Source organism: Camelina sativa, chromosome 11 (genome assembly GCF_030686135.1).
Source record: "Camelina sativa cultivar CO46 ecotype springtype chromosome 11, ASM3068613v1".
Lineage (NCBI taxonomy): Eukaryota > Viridiplantae > Streptophyta > Magnoliopsida > Brassicales > Brassicaceae > Camelina > Camelina sativa.
This window is the reverse complement of record NC_141890.1, coordinates 19,537,245-19,559,138: the sequence shown is the minus strand read 5'-3', so window position 1 is coordinate 19,559,138 and position 21,894 is coordinate 19,537,245. Positions and strand designations below refer to the sequence as shown.

At 41.1% G+C, this 21,894-nt stretch overlaps 1 protein-coding gene and 1 non-coding gene across 2 annotated transcripts; both read right to left on the bottom strand.

Annotated features, from left to right (window-relative positions):
- Nucleotides 1–38: 38 nt before the first annotated feature.
- On the bottom strand, nt 39–4,167 carry LOC104723894 (EPIDERMAL PATTERNING FACTOR-like protein 9). The gene is made up of 3 exons (XM_087473615.1): nt 631–4,167; nt 430–488; nt 39–300 (listed from the first exon to the last, which is right to left on the bottom strand). The coding sequence occupies exons 1-3, from the start codon at nt 716–718 to the stop codon at nt 145–147; spliced, it is 303 nt and encodes a 100-aa protein (XP_087329741.1). The 5' UTR covers nt 719–4,167; the 3' UTR covers nt 39–144.
- Nucleotides 4,168–11,937: 7,770 nt separating this feature from the next.
- LOC147934253 (small nucleolar RNA R71) lies at nt 11,938–12,044 on the bottom strand. Its single transcript, XR_015573360.1, has one exon. It is a non-coding gene; the product is annotated as a small nucleolar RNA R71 (small nucleolar RNA).
- Between the last annotated feature and the right edge of the window lie 9,850 nt (nt 12,045–21,894).

The following is a 21,894-nucleotide window of genomic DNA, read 5'->3' as shown; positions in this document are numbered from 1 at the left end:
TTAACAATTTGAACAGTTAAAAAGGAAAAACAAACTAATAATCAATAATGCTGACCAAAACATCTCATTCAAAAAAAAACAAAAATGCAATCAAGTCATACAAAAATTGCAATGAAAAGGCAAAAAATAAGAGATTTATCATTATTATCTGTGACAAACACATCTATAATGATAAGCACTATTGATAGGGTCATTGCCTTCGACTGGGACTTGCTCAGCTCTGCATTTGTATCTGCATCCTCTGCACTCGTTGTACGTACAAGTTGGTGCCGTCGACCCTATCATATTCCTCCTCGAATTCTGCTTTGAAATATTTTTAAATTAAACACATATATATATATATATATATAGTACTGTATTATTATATAGCTAAATCAATTAGAAATTGATGGTTTCCTTATAGTAATTACTTATAAAATGGGAATTTACCAGGATATGTACTTGCGAGAGAAGTGAGACCGTATTTTCGATAGAACGAGGTCTTGAGGCTGGTTCAAAAAGCATGAACACACACATACGAGAAAATTCGAAAAAAAAGAAGAACAAAGTCACTTCGTTGTATTGAAATCACTTATAGACATATTGAAATTTATAAGATAGAATAGGAAGGAGATGGGTGAAGAAAGAGACCTTGAACTACATAATTTCCAAGAAGCAAAGCAAAGAGAAGAAAGAAGATGGATATGCATCGTAGCATGTTCACCATTTCATGCTTCATCCTCTACCTCTTCGTCTTCTTCTTCTTCTTCTTGTTTTTATTAATTCTTCTTCTTGCTTTATCGTATGGACCAAATGTTTTGGAGAGAGATAAGTTTGTCAATTTGGCTGTAAGTTTTGTCTTCTACTTATCATCTAATGGTGAGGTTTGTGCACACGTAGAGATAAGAGTTTTAAATTGCAGAGGATGAGTTTTCACTTTTAACCCACAAGATTGTAATAGAGAAATTAAAAAAAAAAAAAGAACATTTAACTCTTCTCTTTCTTTTTAATAGCAAAACATATTTTATCTCTCTTTTTTCTTCGGTCAACATATATCTAACTCTTCTAGTATTTTCTTTCCCTACACGCTTGTCTCCCTACCTCATCTCCTGTCTTACATCTAATAATTAGAAATTATTATTTACTTTTTGTCGGCAAATAAATTTCATATAATAACTTAACACACATGAACAAACTATTTACTACTTTCTAGAGCTTCTTTTGCTAAAGTGATCTGAATAATAAATACACTCTACATGATTTGCTCCCATTTGCTCCCTATTGTTTATTAAGATAAGCAAAACCTATGTGATGTGAGAGGCATGTGCAGATTTAAAGAGAAGCATGAGAAGAATAGAGTATAAATAGAGATAGAAATGAAACATAGAGGCATTATGCGTGATCATTGATGTGTAAATAGGAATTAGAGCTTATGTGTTATGTTCTTAAGTGATAAGAGTTTGAGAACTGTAACTCAATCTTCTTATCAGTTAGGGTTCTTGTATTCAGCATTGTTGATCAATAAAGAAGTATAGAGAGTTATCGGTAGAGTTTATAGTTCTTAACTTTATCAAATGGTGCGGTGAAACTGCGATCGGAGGGTCAACGCGAGTGAAGAAGTAGGTTTTGTGAAATTGGGGATTTTGATTGCAATGTGTGTTGAGGGATTTCCCATCTTCGATGGTGTTGCCGGTGAACTACGACCATGGATTTCATGGCTGGAAGAGTTTTTTGTTCAAGAGAATTTCACGGCGGATGAAAAACTGAATCTTGCACAGAGTCTTCTTGAAGGTGCAGCTCTCTTGTGGTTTCAAGAGCAAACACGAGTATGGGGATTTTTTACAGTTGGGGAATGATGGAGTTAGCTTGTTGTTGCGATTTGGTGACAAAGATGAAAGAAACAGACTCATTCAGGAGTTTAGAGAAGAGAACCCGATTGAAATCTTGGAGCATAAGAAATAAGTGGATTTGTGTTTGGGGAAGATCACGTCACAACCGCTGGAGATAACGCAATCATTGAATGTGGATCACAACGCAATGGCAAACACGACTCTGCAGGTAGTAAACGTTTCTGATTCAGAAAAATCATTCTTGAGCAATGGCGAATCAACGTTGATTATGGGCTGTGAGGATCGCTTGGTCAAGCCAAAAGAAATGCCTATTTTCAACGGAGTTTATCCGGGTAATTGGGTTTGGAAGGTTGAAAGATTTTTTCATTTTGCTCAATATACTGACGTGGATAAGATACGTTTGGTGTCGTCACACCTTGAGGGAGATGCTTTGAGTTGGTTCAATCATGTATCTTTCACAAATTGGAAGGATTTCAAGTCACAATTGTATGTTCGATTTGGAAACATTAATGTTCAATCTCCACCCATAGCAGTCTATAATTCTGACGTGATTTTGGAAGAAGAATTGTCTCATGATGCAGATTCATCTAAGGAGGATAATAATCTGATCAGTATGGGTTCAGGGAAACAAAACACATTGTCTTTTAGCAATGAATCAGGTTGTGTACTTGAGAGCTTAATATCTACAGTCTTGGAGAACAATGGAGCACCATCACAAAATCAATTATATTTTGATGTGTTCACATATGGTGATGTCAAGGATTTGGTTCAGAAAGAGGAACATTTACATGGTTTGGATATATGGGAAGTGGTTGATTGTTATGAGAAGCCAACAGGTTTAAAGATCAGTTCTTTTGCAGATCAAGTGTTCGATAGAATGCTTTTAAGAAGGTCAAGTTACCATGGAAGAGACATCAACTGAAGTATTCCAAAACCTGGAAATTCAAATTCAAGGACAGGAATTTTGGTTGGATCAAGGAAGCTGCTACACAATTCACAGATCATGGGACAACTTAGTTGTGATGGCTATAAATTGGAGAGAGAGAAGTTGATGTTCTGCATAGAGCATATGCCTGCTGATTGGTGGTCTCAGAATGGGTATGAAGGAAAAGCCGCAACTCATACATTTATCTTGTTGCCTACAACCTCAAATCTACAACTTCTTGCAACAACTCATAAGAAGGTTATATACAAAGAGATTAAGCAAGATTATGCAAACTGTGGGATAGAGGTGGTATTAGAGCAGATGATACAAGGGGACAGTGTTTGGGAAACTTATACAAAGATGAATGACAAGTTGCAGTTAAAACTCAAACTTGGAATGGATCTTCATGGAACATCATGTGTTAATCACTACAGATGGTACTCAACACTTGTGGACAAGAGTGTATATTTTTCAGTATGGCACTGTTGGAAGAACAAGGCTGAGAGTAGCCGGTCAGTTTCATGGATCTTAGAAATGGTTGCAGACTCTTTGATATGTGATGTTGAGAACAAAGTTTTTGTTTGGACGTCATCAACACATAATTTTCACGTATTTTCTATTATGACAGAACAAGCTAGTTACAAAGTAACAAGAAACAGAGTGAAAAAGCGAGGGTCAACACAGTTTCTATGTAGAGTTATCAAGTACCAGCTAGGGCACAGATGGAATTCTAAGCAACTACAAGCCGTCCTAGCAATTGGGAGGGATTTAATTGGAAGTTCTGTTACAAAGGGCACCTGGTCTGCTGCAACGGTATATAGGAGACACTATTACACTATTACAGAAGATTAGCTTGCAACTATGTCTGTTACACACTTTCCTTCACTATATTATACAAAGTTACACAAATTGGACATGCTCTATATGGGTACAACAGAGGCTCATACTTTACGTGGGCCTGCAACTTAACGGATGACACTACGGTGTGGAGGATCAAGGTGTGTGCAGCAGCTCTACCATGGTATCAGTGATTTTTGTCATTGGTTTCTATCGTCACCACATTTGCTACTTCACAGCTTGAGGACAAGCTGTTTTAAAAGGGGGGAGTATTGATAGGTGTGCACATGTGAGAGGCACATGTGCAGATTTAAAGAAGCATGAGAAGAATAGGGTATAAATAGAAATAGAGATGAAACATAGAGGCATCCTGCGTGATCAATGATGTGTAATGAGGAATTAGAACTTATGTGCTCTGTTCTTAGTTGATGAGATTAGAGAACTGTAACTCGAAGATTATCAATTAGGGTGAGAAGAGATAAGAGAGAAGAGTTTGTATGTTCAATCTTATCACTATGTCAAGTGGCCTTATACAACTATGACGGAAACTTTTGACAAACAAAATAAACTAGTTTTCACCCATTTTGCCGAATCACAAGCTAACAGCATCCATCCACAGAACGATCACACCCACCACGAATTTGCACCTATTTGATGTTGGATTCGACCCGAATCAAGTTTGGTAGATACTTTTTACTATATAAGCTTTGTAAGCAAAAATTTAAACCTAAGTGATGAGGAGGTTATCCTTATCATATATACACACGAAGACAAGTCGCTTGGGAAAGAGTTAACCTGAAAAACTGAGCGAAGTGAGGAGATTTTCCCAAAATCAACATATGATATGTGTATATTTTGTCTCTCCTTAGCATATATTTATCATGCATTTAGCTAGGATAACTGATTGTTTTGCATCATTTTCTAGTCTTTTCTTCACACTTTGCATGTCTATGTAGTTATTGCATCATCCTTGCATACACTGTGCATTTCGGAGTATTTTAGGTATCTAGGAGATCTCGGGAACACATCACTCGAGCCACTCTCAAGTCGCTAGTCGAGCCACTCTCGAGTCACCAGTAGAGTCACCATTCGAGCCACCGTTCGAGGGATTCAGCTTTTGACGTCTTCATCAAAGTTGTAGAGAATTGAGTCATATTTCCAATGCCGTTTATTTCAAGCCAATCGGAGGTGTGTTTCACGAGTAATCATTGTTTTAGTGGATGCGTATACACCCAGCTCGAGCCAATCTCCCCGCACCTCGCTCGAACCACTTTCACTCACACCGCTCGAGCCACTCCTACTCACACCACTCGAGCCACTTTCACTCACACCGCTCGAGCCACTCCTACTCACACCATTCGAGCCACTTTCATATACCAATCGAGCCACTGGACGCACACCGACTCGATCACACATATCAGGAAGACGCTCCGTCTTACACGCTTCAAGAGATTCCCAAACCGACGCTCTATCTTGTCGTTTTAAGTTTTAGGGATTCACATGTTTTTACTATAAATACATTTTGTTAAGTCTTGGTTTGGGACATCTTTTGATCTCGTTTTTGTTCTTAAGGTTTTACCTAGCCACCTAAAACGTTCTCAGATTTTGTATCCCGATATCTTTTAATCTATTCAGTTTTTGCATTTGATTTCTTCTACAAAGTTGTTTTTCCCATTTTTATCTATCGAATGATGCTTGATTCAATGTTTTCTTAGTTTGTATCATTGATGATGATTTCTAGATCCGAGTAATGTTAGGGTTCTTGAGGATGGGATAGATTAGGTGAATGATCTTAGGATGTAGGGTGTTTAAGCTTTGATTTGTATAATTCCCTTCTAGACTAGAGTTAGAAATACTAGTTTCTCTCTGATCAATTGGAACTAGTGCTTAGACATTTCCGCACCCAAAAGGTGTTCAATGAAATGTCTGACCAACTAGTGCTAGAGACATACATTCCTAGCCTAAGAGATTAGTTGTCTAGGATGGTTTTTGACATGAATGAACTTGTTTGTCATGCCTGCTTGATCATGTTTCTCTAGCGAGAGCTAGGTTTGGAAGTGGTTGAGTCTGAGTAGCTTCTGTCAAGAGATTGGATTAGCTAAGTTGTGTTGTTCATTGTTTAGGGATATTTTGCTTGTGGCATGTTAAACACTCTATAGACTAGGATACTCCACCGACATCGATTACCCCATCCGTAAGACTTTTATCTTTTTGATTGATATTGCATTTCTGAGACCGTTTTTTCATCTTGCTATTTAGTTCTTGTTTAGACTCGATTTCGTTTTTACTCACGTTTACTCCTTATCATACATTTTCGTTTCTAGTTTTGTAACTCATTTCTGTTTTCCATTATGATCATTCTAGGATTGTTAGACAAACACTCTTTTTTGAATTGGCTTGACTTGTGATTGCTTGATTGCATCTTGATTGCTAGCAACATCCCATTTGGATTGACACCTTAAGTACTACAACACATAAGGTTAATTGAGACCTACTAGGAGATACAAAAATCCTAGTATCAATTTGGCGTCGTTGCCATTTGGGATTCGTTTTTGCTACATTTGAAATTTCAAGTTTTGCAAGATTAAGTATTTTTACACTTATCATTCTGAATACTCACTTGTTCTGGTTCTCTGCTTGTTTATTTTGTGCCAAGAGGACATCAGAACCTCCTTCCTGCTATCGACGACATCAATCGGTTCCTGATGTGATCATGGATGGGGCTAAGGAGGATGAGCTTGTAGCTGAGCTTGAAGCTAAGGAACATGTAGCTGAGCTTGAACCTGAGGAGCTTGTAGCTGAGGAACCATTGCTTGTACCTGAAGGACCAATGACTAGAGCAAAAGCTAAGAAGCTAAAGGATGCACTAAATGGACTTATTCAAGAGCTGATGGTCAAAGAGAGCATTGGAAAATCTATTGGGGATGATACCTATCAATTCCAGCCCACTTTGAACCTAATTCAAGTCCAAAAAGCCCAAAATAATCATTTTATTTTGTGGTCAAAGAAGAGTGACGAAAATTGAGATACATGCACCTAAAGTCACTTTGGAGGAAGGGATACATGCACAAGAATTGGGTCTTCATTCAACCATCTATCTTAATTGTTTTTTTTAGTTTTAAGACTAGTTAATACTTGGCTTTGTTACCAAGTTTTCTTATCCTATATAAACTCATATAAGATCATTGAAATAATCATCAAGCTTTTTATCAAAACCTTTTCTTTTTTAGAGTGATTCTCTTCTGTTCTTTGTGAACAAAACCGATTGCTTGGTGTGATTCCAACAATAAAAACCGACTACTTGGTGTGATTCCGATAGTCAAAACCTCGATCTCCTTGGTGCGAGGCTGAGAGATTCGATCTTTTTGGTGCGAGGCTGAAAGATCAAACCGGTATATCAAGAGTCTTTCCGCAACTCTTGTGCGACCATTCATTCCACCATCCTTATTCTTGAGGCTTCATCGTCTTTAGAATCAAGGTGTCTCTATCAACCAACTCGAAGGTGCCGAATCCTTGGGAGGATCATATCAAGCGGTATCAGAGCACACCCTTGAGTTTGGTATTCTATCATTCTATCATCTTCTAACCGTTCATCTTGTTCCTATCATTTTCTGTCTTTCAATCTTCTATCTATCATCTTTCTATCTTTCCATCTTCTTTATTTTCATCTTTTCATCTTTTCATCTTCTATTTCTATTTATTTAAAAAAAAAAAAAAAAGCAAAAAAAAAAGAGAGAAAAAAAGAGAGAAAAAAGGTTCTTTTATATTCAAAAAAACAAAAACAAAACAGTTCTGTTCTTTTCAAAAAAAAAAAAAAATCTACTTCTATCAATCGGTTCTATTTTATCTTGGTATCTCGCTGAGTTTGATTCTGTTTCGACTGTTTTGGAAAACATTGGGTTTGATTGGTTTCTGTTCTATTAGAACCTTTGAGAGTCACTAGAACACACTTTGAGAGTTGAGAGTAAACACTTGTGAGTGAAACACTTGTGAGGATTTTGTTTTTGGTGAGTTTGTTCATCTTGCAGGTTTCTTCAAATATGGCTGACGGAGAAAATAACAACCATGAAGTAGAACAACCCGGGAGGCTTCAAAATATCCAGATGGAAGCATTGTTGGGAGAAATGCGGAGGATGATGAGGGTTGAGATGAATGCAGTCTATGAGAGGTTGGACGAAGTTCAAGCAGAAGCACAACAAAGGCAACCACAAAACTTGCCTAATCAACAGAGGAGAGTAGGAGAGGAGTTAAGAATGCCAAGAGATGTAGCAGCTGAAGATTACTACAGTCGTAGTGGAAACTCATCTCAAGGAGGCCGAAGGAGACCTAGACGTGTGCGAGAAGGCAGAGAAAGAAATGATGATAACATTGGAGGGCTGAAGTTTAAAATTCCACCATTTATTGGGAAGAATGATCCAGATGTCTACTTGGAGTGGGAGAAGAAGGTAGAACAAGTTTTCAATTTTCAACACTATTCTGAGATCAATAAGGTGCGAATGGCGGCTGTTGAGTTTAGTGAGTATGCGCTTAGCTGGTGGGATCAGTTGGTGACTTCACGAAGACGTAATGGCGAATATCCGATTGAGACTTGGGCTGAGATGAAGGCTATCATGAGGAGAAGGTTTGTTCCGGGCCATTACCACCGCGATCTGCATCAAAAGCTAAGGAGACTGACTCAGTGAAGTCGAAGTGTGGAGGATTACTATCAAGAGATGGAGATTCTTTTGATAAGAGCTGATGTGGTTGAGGACCGAGAAGCTACTATGGCTAGATTCATGAGTGGGTTGAACCGAGATGTCCAAGATAGGCTTGAGATGGAGCATTATGTGGAGCTTGAATAGATGTTACATAAAGCAATCTTGGTGGAAAAGCAACTCAAGAGAAGAAGTTCTATGCGGATAACTTATGGTGCTGGTTCATCTAACCCAAAAACAAGTTACTAGAAGGAAGAAAAGCCAGTTGCTATTCCAAAGGCTGAAGCGAAGCCAATTGTTGCCAATCAAGTTACCAAGGACAAAGCTGAGGCTACCAGAACCCGAGCTCGTGATGTGATGTGTTATAAGTGTCATGGGAGAGGACACTATGCGCATGAATGTTCCAACAGAAGAACCATGATTCTCTTGGAGAATGGAGAGTTTGAATCAGAAAATGAAGAGGTGGTTTCTGATTCACTAGAAGAACTTGAAGAAATTCCAGCAAAGGGTGAGATATTGGTGGCAAGGAGATCACTTAGTGTTCAAAATGTGATTGTGGAACATGAGCAAAGGGAGAATCTATTTCATACAAGGTGCCATGTCCAAGATAAGGTATGTTGTCTCATAATTGATGGTGGGAGTTGTACTAATGTGGCGAGTGAAGCAATGGTCAAGAAGCTTGGGCTAACTACGGAGAAACACCCGAAGCCATATAAGCTGCAATGGCTTAATGATGATGGTGAGATGAAGGTTAGTATCCAAGTAAAGGTTCCTATTGTCATTGGGAAATATGAGGATGAGGTTTTGTGCGATGTTCTACCTATGGAGGCAAGTCATATTCTTTTGGGAAGACCATGGCAATCTGACCGGAGAACAAGCCATGATGGTTTCACCAACCGTTATTCTTTTGAGTTCAAAGGCAAGAAGATCATTTTAGTTCCGTTGACACCTCATGAAGTTTACCAAGATCAGTTGATTCTCAGGCAAAGGAAAGAAACAAACACCATGAGCGACCCCACAAACACAATTCACCAAAAAGAGAGCGAGAGTTTGAGAAAAACCAAGTCAAAGGCCTGTGAGAGAAAACCCGTCAGGCATTCAAATTTCTTTGTGAGAAAAGGAGAGGTTAAGAGAGCTTTATTTTCGAAACAACCTTTGATTATGTTTGTTTACAAAGAAACTCTCATGAGTTTTTCTGACCTTGCACCGGTGTTACCGAGTGAGATAACCTTTCTTTTGCAGGATTTTGAGGACGTATTCCCGGAGGAAAATCCGAAAGGTTTACCACCTATCCGTGGTATTGAACACCAAATAGACTTTGTTCCTGGTGCATCACTTCCAAACCGACCAGCTTATAGGACTAATCCTGTGGAGACATTGGAGTTGCAAAGACAAGATAATGAGCTCATGGAGAAGGGACATGTTAGAGAGAGAATGAGCCCATGTGCAGTCCCATTCCTAATTGTGCCCAAAAAGGATGGAAGTTGGCGCATGTTTGTTAATTGTAGAGCTATCAACAACATCACGGTAAAGTATCGACATCCTATTTCTACTCAGCCTTTGCATGATATTTCTATGGATTTTGTGCTTGGTTTGCCTAGAACTAGGACTAGTAAAGATTCAGTTTTTGTGGTTATTGATCGATTTTAAAAAGTGGCGCATTTCATACCTTGTCACAAAACTGATAATGCTTTGCATGTTGCTTAGTTGTTCTTCAAAGAAATTGTTCGTTTGCATGGAATGCCTAAATCAATTTTTTCTGATAGGGATACAAAGTTTTTGAGTTACTTCTGGAAAACACTTTGGTCTAAACTAGGGACTAAGTTACTATTCTCCACTACTTGTCATCCACAAACTGATGGTCAAACTGAAGTAGTTAATAGAACTTTGTCTACTCGCTTGCGAGCTTTGATCAAAAAGAACATTAAAACTTGGGAAGAATGTTTACCACATGTTGAGTTTGCATACAATCAATCAGTTCATTCTTCAACTAAGTTCTCTCCATTCCAAATTGTTTATGGCTTTAATCCTTTATCTCCATTGGATATAACCCCTCTACCTTTGAGTGAAAGAGCTAGCTTGGATGGGAAAAAGAAAGTTGACCTTGTCAAACAGATCCATGAGAAAGCTAGAATAAACATTGAGGAGAAGACAAAACAGTATGCAAAACAAGCAAACAAAGGAAGGCGCAAGATGGTTTTCAAACCAGGAGACCAAGTGTGGGTTCACTTGAGAAAAGAACGGTTTCCAGCTGAAAGGAAGTCAAAACTGATGCCTAGACTCGATGGACCCTTTGAGATCACAAGAAAGATTAATGACAATGCTTACCAACTTGATCTTCAAGGTAAGTACAATGTGAGTTCAAGCTTTAATGTTTCTAATTTGGTTCCTTTTGTGGCAGATGATCCAGATTTGAGGTCAAATCCTTTTCAAGAGGAGGGAGATGATGTGATCATGGATGGGGCTAAGGAGGATGAGCTTGTAGCTGAGCTTGAAGCTAAGGAACATGTAGCTGAGCTTGAACCTGAGGAGCTTGTAGCTGAGGAACCATTGCTTGTACCTGAAGGACCAATGACTAGAGCAAAAGCTAAGAAGCTAAAGGATGCACTAAATGGGCTTATTCAAGAGCTGATAGTCAAAGAGAGCATTGGAAAATCTATTGGGGATGATACCTATCAAGTCCAGCCCACTTTGAACCTAATTCAAAGAAGAGTGGCGAAAATTGAGATACATATACCTAAAGTCACTTTGGAGGAAGGGATACATGCACAAGAATTGGGTCTTCATTCAACCATCTATCTTAATTGTTTTTTTTAGTTTTAAGACTAGTTAATACCATGCTTTGTTACCAAGTTTTCTTATCCTATATAAACTCATGTAAGATCATTGAAATAATCATCCAACTTTTAATCAAAACCTTTTCTTTTTGAGAGTGATTCTCTTCTGTTCTTTGTGAACAAAACCGATTTCTTGGTGTGATTCCAACAATCAAAACTGACTACTTGGTGTGATTTCGATAGTCAAAACCCCGATCTCCTTGGTGCGAGGTTGAAAGATCAAACCGGTATATCAAGAGTCTTTCCGCAACTCTTGTGCGACCATTCATTCCACCATCCTTATTCTTAAGGCTTCATCGTCTTTAGAATCAAGGTGTCTCTATCAACCAACTTGAAGGTGCTGAATCCTTGGGAGGATCATATCAGTTCCAAAGACCATGACAAGCTCGTCATCTCACTGATCATCCTGCACCAGTCACTATGGAGCAACAAAATGAACCAAATCCGAGACCGCAAACATTGGTGCTAGGGATGCATTGAACACTCATACTCAGCGTGCCGGAATCGTCCCTCTTGCAGTGCAAAACAATAACTTCAAGATCAAAAGTGGTCTGATCTCCATGATCCAAGGGAACAAGTTTCACGGGTTGCCTATGGAGGATCCACTCGATTACCTAGACGAGTTCGACCGTCTTTGTTGTCTCACCAAGATCAATGGAGTAAGTGAGGATGGTTACAAGTTGCGACTCTTCCCAGTCTCCCTGGGAGACAAAGCTCGTCAATGGGAGAAGAACATTCTCCAAGGTTCCATCACCACTTGGGACGACTACAAGAAAGCCTTCTAGGCTAAGTTTTTCTCCAACTCCATAACAACACGTCTCAGAAATGAAATCTCCAGCTTCACTCAGAAACACTCAGAATCATTCTGCGAAGCCTGGGAGCATTTCAAGGGTTACCAGAGCCAGTGTCCACACCATGGTTTCAGCAATGAGTCACTGCTGAGCACACTATACCGTGGTGTCCTTCCAAAAATTTGCATGCTGCTTGACCCTTTCCAAGTTCAAGATGGGGAGGGTGAGCAGTCTGAGGAGATCAACTACGTCCAAAATCAAGGTGGATACAACAAGGGTTATAACCCCTATAAGACGAACCCCAATTTGTCTTACCAGAGCACCAACGTTGCAATTCCACAGGATCAGGTGTACCATCCTCAGCAGCACCAACAAGGTCAGCAAAAACCTTTTGTGCCTTACAATCAAGAGTTCGTACCCAAACAACAAATCCAGCAAGGTTACCAAGCTCCCTCAGAACTACCTCCAGGATTCTGCCCTCAACCAGTTCAACCTGCTTCAGCCCCCGATCAAGAAATAAAGCAAATGATGCAACAACTTCTTTAGGGTCAAGCTAGCGGATCTATGGATACTGCTAAGAAGTTTGCTAAGCTTATTCAGAGGATGGAATGTTCATACAATGATCTGAACGTCAAATTTGAAGCTCTGAATTCGAAGATAAGGTATAAGGAAGGCCAATCCGCTTCTAGTTCTGCACCAAAGCCTGGCCAATTCCCAGGGAAGGCTGTTCAGAACTCTAAGGAGTTTGCCAATGCAATTACGCTGAGAAGTGGGAAAACATTGCCTCCAAGGCAAGGAGTTCCAGACGTCACTGAGGACAGTGAGGAATTAGATGGGGAAGATTTTGTTCAAGATGAAACTCATATGAAGAATCCAGTCGACGCAGTCACGGATCCGATCGAGCCACTGAAGTAGTCCGAACCTGAAGCAGTTAAGGAACCTGTTGTTTCTGATGACAAACCTGTGAGGTTCATCCCTCCACCATACAAGCCTCCTCTACCATTTCCAGTGAGGTTTAAGAAGCAGCTTACCGAGAATTACAAAGCCTTGTTCGAAAAACAATTCAAGGAGATTGAGTTGAGGATGCCATTGATTGATGCATTCGCACTTGTTCCTCATTACCAGAAATTCCTCAAGGACTTAGTGATGGAGAGATCAAAAGAAGTTCAAGTATGGTGGTACTAAGTCTTGAGTGCAGTGCAATCATCCAGAAGAAAGTTGTACCCAAGAAGCTCAAAGATCCTGGATCATTTACTATACCTTGTTCCATTGGCCCTATGTCTTTTGATAGGTGTCTATGTGATCTTGGCGCTTCAGTTAATCTGATGCCACTCTCTGTGGCCAAGAGATTGGGTTTTACAAGGTTTAAGGGTTGCGACATCTCCCTCATCCTTGCAGATAGAACAGTGAGACTTCCAGAGGGTATCTTAGAAGACTTTGTGGTTCTGGAGATGGATGAAGAACCAAAGGATCCTCTGATCTTAGGAAGACCGTTCTTGGCGACTGCTAGAGCCATCATTGATGTCAGGAATGGCAGAATTGATCTTAATCTGGGGGATGACTTCGCTATGAAGTTTGACATCAAGGATACTCTGAAGAAACCAACAATAGGAGGACAAGTCTTCAATATTGAAGAGATGGATCAGTTGGCTGATGAGTTGTTGGAGGAATTAGTTGAGGAGGAGCATCTCAAGACTGCTTTGACCAAGGATGGAGAAGAAGGGTTCCTGCATGAGGAGACCACTTGTTACAAGAATCTGCTAGACTCCCACAGAGAAACGGATGGACCAGAGGAGTTCGAGCAGCTATCTGACGCAGAGGAGGTATGTGTAGTTGAGACAAAGAGTTCAGAACGTGAAATCTCCCACTCGATCGACGTGAAGACCCGACTCGACTCACCAACGTCCCACTAAATCGAGCCACCACTCGAGCCGCACCTCACCCACTCGACCGTGATCGCTCCAGACTCCCATGGTGACGACTGGTCAGAACAGAAAGCTCCAAAGGTAGGACTTAAAACTCTTCCTTCCAGACTCAGGTATGTTTTTCTGGGAACCAATTCTACTTATCCTGTCATAGTGAATGCTAGGTTGAGTGATGATGAATTGGGGCTGCTTGTAACTGAGCTTAAAAAGTATAGAAAGGCTATAGGGTATTCATTAGATGATATCAAGGGTATTTCACCTAGTTTTTGTACGCATAGGATCAATCTTGAAAATGAGTCTTATGCTAGTATTGAACCCCAAAGAAGATTGAACCCTAATCTGAAAGAGGTTGTAAAGAAAGAAATCTTAAAACTGCTTGATGTCGAAGTTATCAATCCTATCTCTGATAGTACTTAGGTATCTCCAGTGCACTGTGTACCTAAGAAGGGAGGAATAACTGTAATCAAAAACGAAAAAATGAGTTAATCCCAACTAGGACCATCACAGGACATAGGATGTGCATTGATTATAGGAAGTTGAACGTTGTATCTAGGAAAGATCATTTTCCTCTGCTTTTCATTAATCAAATGTTGGAAAAACTAGCTAGTCATCCTTATTACTGTTTCCTTGATGGATATAGTGGATTTTTCCAAATCCCTATCCACCCAAATGATCAGGCAAAGACAATCTTTACTTGTCCCTATGGCACTTTTGCCTACAAACGCATGCCATTTGGTTTGTGCAATGCTCCTGCCACCTTTCAAAGGTGCATGACATCAATTTTCTCGGATTTGATTGAGGAGTCAGTGGAAGTGTTTATGGATGACTTCTTTGTATACGGTTCCACTTTCTCCTCCTGTTTGTTGAATTTGTGCAGGGTATTGACGAGATGTGAGGAAACGAACCTGGTCCTGATTTGGGAGAAGTGCCACTTCATGGTTGAAGAAGGGATCGTTCTGGGACACAAGATTTATCAGAAAGGAATTGAGGTTGACAAAGCTAAAATTGAGGTCATTGTTCAGCTTCAACCGCCTAAGACAGTGAAGGACATCAGAAGTTTTCTGGGACATGCTGGGTTTTACATGAGATTCATCAAGAACTTCTCAAAAATTGCAAGACCTTTGACAAGGTTGCTGTGCAAGGAGGTTGAGTTCGAATTCGAAGCAGCATGTTTAGAAGCTTTCAGCAAGATCAAGGAGGCCTTGGTTTCAGCACCCATAGTACAAGCTCCGAATTAGGATCATCTGTTTGAGATTATGTGTGATGCTTCAGACTTCGCAGTTGGAGCAGTTCTGGGACAGAGTATTGACAAGAAGCTTCATGTCATCTACTACGCAAGTCGCACCTTGGACAAGACTCAAGGAAGGTATGCAACCATGGAGAAGGAACTCCTAGCAGTTGTATTTGCATTCGAAAAATTCAGGAGTTATCTTGTGGGTTCGAAGGTCATTGTGTATACCGACCACGCTGCTCTGAGACACATCTATTCGAAGAAGGATACCAAGCCGAGACTGTTGAGATGTATTCTGCTACTTCAGGAGTTTGACATAGAAATAGTTAACAAGAAAGGCATAGAAAACGGAGTTGCAGATCATTTGTCTAAAATGAGGATTGAGGATGCTGTTCTAATAGATGATTCGATGCCTGAGGAACAACTTCTGGTCGCCCAGGTTTGTGAGCAGATGCATGACACAAGGGTTGAGAACCTAAAAATCAATTGTATGGTGATCACTTCAGACAATGCACCATGGTATGCAGATTTCGTGAATTACAAGATCTGTGGAGAAGTTCATGATGACATGGATCCCTACAGCAAGAAAAAGTTTTTCAGGGAGATCAACCACTACTTCTGGGATGAACCCTATCTGTACAAAGAAGGTTCTGACGGTCTGTTCAAGAGATGCATAGCAGAAGGGGAAGTGCAGGGAGTGCTTGAGCACTGTCACAGCTCCACCTATGGAGGTCACTTCGCCAAATTCAAGACAGCTCAGAAGGTTCTTCAAGCAGGTCTCTGGTGGCCAACCTTGTTCAAAGACACTCACAGTTTCATCACCAAGTGTGACGCTTGTCAATGGATGGGCAACATCACAAGGAGGAATGAGATGCCCCAAAATCCGATCCTGGAAGTTGAAATATATGATGTTTGGGGTATAGACTTCATGGGACCTTTCAACCCTCCATCAAATGGTAATATCTATATTCTAGTGGCAGTTGATTATGTTTCTAAGTGGGTGGAAGCCATTGTCATTCCTACCAATGATCACAAGGTTGTTCTAAAGCTGTTCAAAAGTACAATTTTTCCAAGGTATGGGATACCCAGAGCAGTGATCAATGATGGTGGAACTCACTTCGTCAACAAGGTGTTTGAGAGTATGCTGAGAAAGTATGGGGTAAAGCACAAGGTGTCTACTGCGTATCACCCTCAGACCAGCAGACAGGTTGAAGTCTCGAATAAGCAGATCAAGGGTATCTTGTCAAGGATTGTTGGGGTTTCGAAGTAAGATTAGTCTGTCAAGTTGGATTAGACTCTCTGGGAGTACAAGACAGCTTTCAAAACGACGATAGGCAGAACACCATTTCAGTTGGTATATGGTAAAGCATGTCATCTCCCTGTTGAGGTTGAGTACAAGGCGCTTTGGGCTATCAAGTTGCTGAACTTGGATATTGACACAGATCAAGCTAAGAGAACTCTTGACATCCATGAGTTGGAAGAAATAAGACTTGATGCTTATGAGAGTTCCAAGATCTACAAGGAAAGGACAAAGAATTTTCATGACAAGAAGATTATTGTCAAGGAGCTCAAGGCTGGAGATCAGGTTTTGCTTTTCAACTCCAAACTTAAGTTATTTCCTGGAAAGCTTAAGTCAAGGTGGTCTGGACCTTTTGAAGTCAAGGAAGTTCTCCCATTCGGAGCCATCACTCTTCTGAACAAGGATGGTAGTCAATTCACTGTAAACGGTCAGAGAGTCAAGAAATAGTTAGTTGATCAAGTCCGACCAGAGGGGTCTTCTGTGCTCCTCTATGAACCCCAAAAAGCATAAAACGCTGAAAAGTCAAGCTAGGGACTTTAAACAAGCTCACTTGGGAGGAACTCCCAAAGGTATCACTGTAAATATTTTTTAGGATCCTTGTGTTTTTAATTGTTGTTTTTGGTTTTCTAAGTGTTCAGGAATCTACAGAAGGAAATATAGGCAACAGAAAAAAAAATGAATGAAAAAAAAGTAGCAGTCAAAGGAGTGAGTTCATACTCAAACCGAGTATGATGGGTGTTACAGAAGTGAAGTCAGCAAAGGGAGGAAAAGCTACAGAAGGGAACAGAAGACAATATAGGGAGGAAATCTTAATTATTGGTTTTATCACTCTTTCCCTCTCTCCCACGTGCCCATCATTTCAACCTCTCTCACCCCTTGTTCCCCCCCCCCCCACTAGACATATCACCTTTATATCTCATCTTCTAACATATCTACACCATCACCCCACCATCACTCTCTTTTTCTTCCCCACTTGCACGACATATCAACTCCATCACCTCCAACTATTTATCATCTTCATCACCCATCTATTTAAACCCTCCATCCTTCACTCTCTACACCCACCAACCAAGACATATCGACTACTTCATCTCACTTCACTCTCTTTCTCTCTTTCTCGAACCACACTCCGACGACACAATTCAAGCCATCTCCAAGAAGGACCATTCGAGCCATCAGCAATCACATATCAAGCTTCGCTCTGGAACTGTCACTCACTCGCTCTCGCTGACATCGCCACGAAGACGCCCGCTCGACCACTCTCACCGCCACCGTCGAAGCACCGATCGAGCCGCCCTCTTTTCCCTGCGACACGCGTCTGCTCAACACGCCGTCCCGACCAACCAGTTCCATCACAGCTCGAGACACTGTCTCTATCTTCACAATCGAGCCGCCGAACATTGACTCAACCTTGACCGTACAACTCCACTTGCATGCTCGAGCCGCTCTCGTTAAACCGCCTTCACACTCGATCGAGCCATTCACTCATCACACCGCCCGACCGAGAAGTTCAACTCGATCCTCCACGCGTGTCTCACTCGAACCAACATCTTGCTTTCGCCGACCACGCTCTCGATGACTTCATGCACCGCTCTAGCCCTCTCACTCTGCTGTCACGCTCGAGCCACCTACATACCTCTCGATCGAGCCGTCGACCCTGAACGTGACCATCGAGCCGCTGTATTGCTGCATCCGCTCGAACCACTTTGGCACTGCCCCTGAGGTCGTCAATCAATCTGTCGATCGAACCACGCCACTCGATAAAGTTCAATCCCGACATCTTGACCATGCTCTGTAACACACGTTTCTTAACACTGCAAATCTCACATTTGATTATTGGTCTTGTTATCTGCTCACTAACAGATTAACGTTTAGCTTTGAGTTTATCATGTCTCAGAGAAACTGAAAAGTACTGAGCTTATACATGAGATGAGAGAAGTGTATGGTTGTGTTGGTGGAGAACGCTCATCACTTGAGTCCATGGTGAAACGTTTCCTGAAAATGAAGAACATGGTTGACAAAGTTGTTGGGGGTTCCGGACAAGCAGCAGGGTCAAGCAGACCAGCCAAACCGCTCACTAAGAGCAAGAGTCGTGGGAAGAGACCGGTACCAGCTTCTAACTCAAGAGAGGAGGACAGCGATTACGAACAAGAGGAACCTGACTTGCGTTCGGGACAAGCGCCCAGGAAATCTATGAGAAGGCGAGCATTTGAGACGAAATTGACTCCCAAGGAGTACTACAACCTGTTCCAGCAGTTGGAGTTCAACGGAACAAGATACCCTCATGTTGAGACGATGGAACAGCTCGGGATTGCCGAGGATGTTCAGTATCTATTTAGGCGGTACCATCTAGAGCGATTCATTAACACCCCCAAGAATGGATACAAGGAGGAGACAATCCAGTTCCTCTCTACTCTGGAGATGCACTTATATGCGGATGAGCCAGGCATGATGGCCATTTCATGGCCAGTTCTACAGTCTTACCTTTCGAACCATTTCCCAGAGGAACGGAAACTACACCGCAGTTTGACAGGAATGCAGTATCCTCACTTTGGGCAACGATTGGAAGCGCACCCACATTCACTTCATCGAAAACAAAGGCGATGAACCTGAGAAGCCCAGTGTTTCGTTACTTCCAGAAGGCGGTTGCCAATGCATTCTATGCCAAGGATATTAAGGGATACATCACGAACGGTGAACTTGAGATGATCGATCTAGAGCTTAAGGGACTCTCGTTCACTGTCATGGATTGCACTGCGCTACAAGGTGACACATCCAACACTTCTGTCTTGCTGTACCTTCTCAACTACATACTATCGTACAAGACTTGGGTTTCGAGACTCAACAGCAAACACTCTCCAGGAGTGATGTGCATGGGCGGCGTGGTGACATGGGTTCTTGAGGCTGCTGGTGTTCCATTACTATCTGAGTCACACCCACCATGCTGGATCAACGTGAACAACCTGCGGCAGTTGCGCACTCTCGAGCGTGGTTTGAGGCAGGGACGTTTGCTTTACAAGTTTGTGCATCCTGAGGTCGGCCCCTCAAGATTGCCCTTACCTTGTGTCGAGCTGACTACAATCTTGTAGGGTGAGCATATCGAGTTCATCCCACCCACGGATACCCTGTACAATTCTAAGGCTGAGGAGCAATATGTAGAAGTTGCAGAAGCGGGAGCTGATCTAATGGAGGAAGATGTCGTTGAGTACCGCCTAGTGCAGTTTCACTTCGAGGAGTACTCAGAACCAAGAATGGCCAAAGGGGTCCGAGCAGTTCATGAACGTCTCAATAAGCTACAGAGATGGGGGAAGGCAAGAGACAGAGCATTCAACAGTTTCACGAAGACATTCATGAACTTCATACGTAAGTTCAGCTGCTCGACATCCACCACCGCCATCCCTTGGTCTATCCCCGACGACACCCGACCAATGTCGGGATGCCCCTCCACGAGCCTCGAGCCAACTCGTCAGAGAGCACTCTCTCCAATTCCCTCTCCAGCATGTCAATCTTCATATGTGTCATGGGAGCGTCAGCCTACGCCTGCCCCGTCACGACACTCGTCTCATGAGTCTAGGGAGAGAAGGAGCCGACATTCCCGAGGTTCCAGAGCCTCCTTCAGTCATCGATCAGCGCGTCGTTCTGCAGCTCGAGATGAGTATTAGGTTGAGGTTGAGCAGCAAGTCGAACATCAAGGTGATTATCAGTCTACCGAGGTGGTTGTGCTAGAAACAATGCATGCTGAGTCAATAGTCGATGACATGCAATGTGACTCCTTCTTCTACTACTGAGGTACTCCTACCTTTCCTTTGTATATACTATTTCATTCATGCATTGTTTTGGTTGTGATTCTCAAATCCTTCTGCAAATTTTTCTTACACAAGAGACTATGTAATTTAAGTTTGGGGGAGGGTTTAAGATGATATATCTAATGTTGTGTTTTGTGATTCTTATTTCAAATTTTTGCATCGTATCATGTTTGAGTTTGCTTGCATCCATCTATTTGCATAGAAAAACCAAAAATTTGAAAAAAATCGAAAATTTCCACAAAAACAGAGTATTGATGTGGTTTGCACTTGCATATTAGGATTGAGTCTAGTGTTATTCATATAGGGTTATTACATTTAGCATAGGGTTTGATGATGATTGTAACTTTGTTAGCATGCTGGAGTCAATAGAATAGGATCAAGGCCCTTGTTATTAGGTCTTTGATGCTTGTTGACTGAACATGAAATGTAAGACTGAACCAGGTTTTGAATTCTCGAAATTGTATTCGAGTCTTGATTGAAGCATATTTTGAATTGACATCATTCCTTATCTATCTGAACCTAATCCTGATTTGCAATTATATTGTTATGCATTGAAGTTGAACTCATGGATACCATATACATACTTGGATTGTCTTTCACATTTTTACCATCCTTCTCAATCCAAGTAGCTGATTCCCATCTTTGGAATAGTTCCCCGCACCCTTAACCAACCGTTCTTTCAAGCCAATGGTATTCTTGAGTGTCAGGCCTTTTCCAAGTTGAGCTTGTTAGAAAGTGTTAGGTTCTAACCAACAAGAGTAGGATCCTGTGTAGTTCTAGTTCGCGTTATCCGGACTAGTAGGACTAGGTGAGAACTTAATTTTGGGTATTGGGTATGGATTGTGCAGAAAAGTGAAGAGTAAAAAGAAAGTAAAGGGTAGAAAGTCTTTAGGAGTGGGATGTGTTTTCAAGGTTTACAAGTCTAGTAAAGGATTTGGGTTGAGCAAAGTAAAAAGAGTTATTGGTTCAGGGCATAAAATAAAAAGATTAGACAAAGAAAACAAAGTAAAAATGCTTAAGATGTCTAGAGTCCTCAGAAGAAAAGAAAAGGAACCATAGTGATAATAAAGATTTCCCAATCCGCTAGAATGAAAAGAAGTGAACTCCTCCTAAGACGATGTTTCTAATGAAGGGTAGAGATAGGACCAACTTTTGGGTTAGAATGTTAGGGCTGAGTTTCCTTGGGGACCTTTGGGTAGACAGGGCGCTGCTCTTGTTTGTATCAGTTGGTTTCAACCTTTAGCCTTCTCTTAAGCTCAACTCCTTTTCGTGAGAGAACCTTGTTTTGTATTGATAAAACCACTTGAGGAGGAGACCATCTTTGTCTCTGACATTTTACCTTAGCCAATGAGTTCAATCATATTGCATGGCCTCATTCACGATTCTCTGTTAATGAATGTTAAAGGGAATGATTGAAACGATTGCATGTGTAGATTAAAGATCAGAATCGTTTCATTAAAGTTTTTAAATAAAGTCCCTTCACCATGCATCATAGAACTAAAAACAAGGACCTTGATTCACTCTATTCAGCATGTTTTAGGTTCTGAGACCCCATCTTCACACCTCTTCTCTATACTTTGTTCTTGATCATTTGCTTGAGGGCAAGCAAAGAATAAGTTTGGGGGAGTTGATATGTCTATATTTTCTTTCTCCTTAGCATATATTTATCAATCATTTAGCTAGGATAACTGATTGTTTTGCATCATTTTCTAGTCTTTT

Excerpts from the sequence above, each read along its gene's own strand:
- LOC104723894 (XM_087473615.1), bottom strand. The coding sequence starts at position 718 with ATGAAGCATGAAATGGTGAACATGCTACGATGCATATCCATCTTCTTT. Across the intron at positions 489-630 it reads TGGAAATTATGTAGTTCAAG|CCTCAAGACCTCGTTCTATC; the intron begins GTCTCTTTCTTC and ends TTTTTGAACCAG. Across the intron at positions 301-429 it reads TCTCGCAAGTACATATCCTG|AATTCGAGGAGGAATATGAT; the intron begins GTAAATTCCCAT and ends ATTTCAAAGCAG.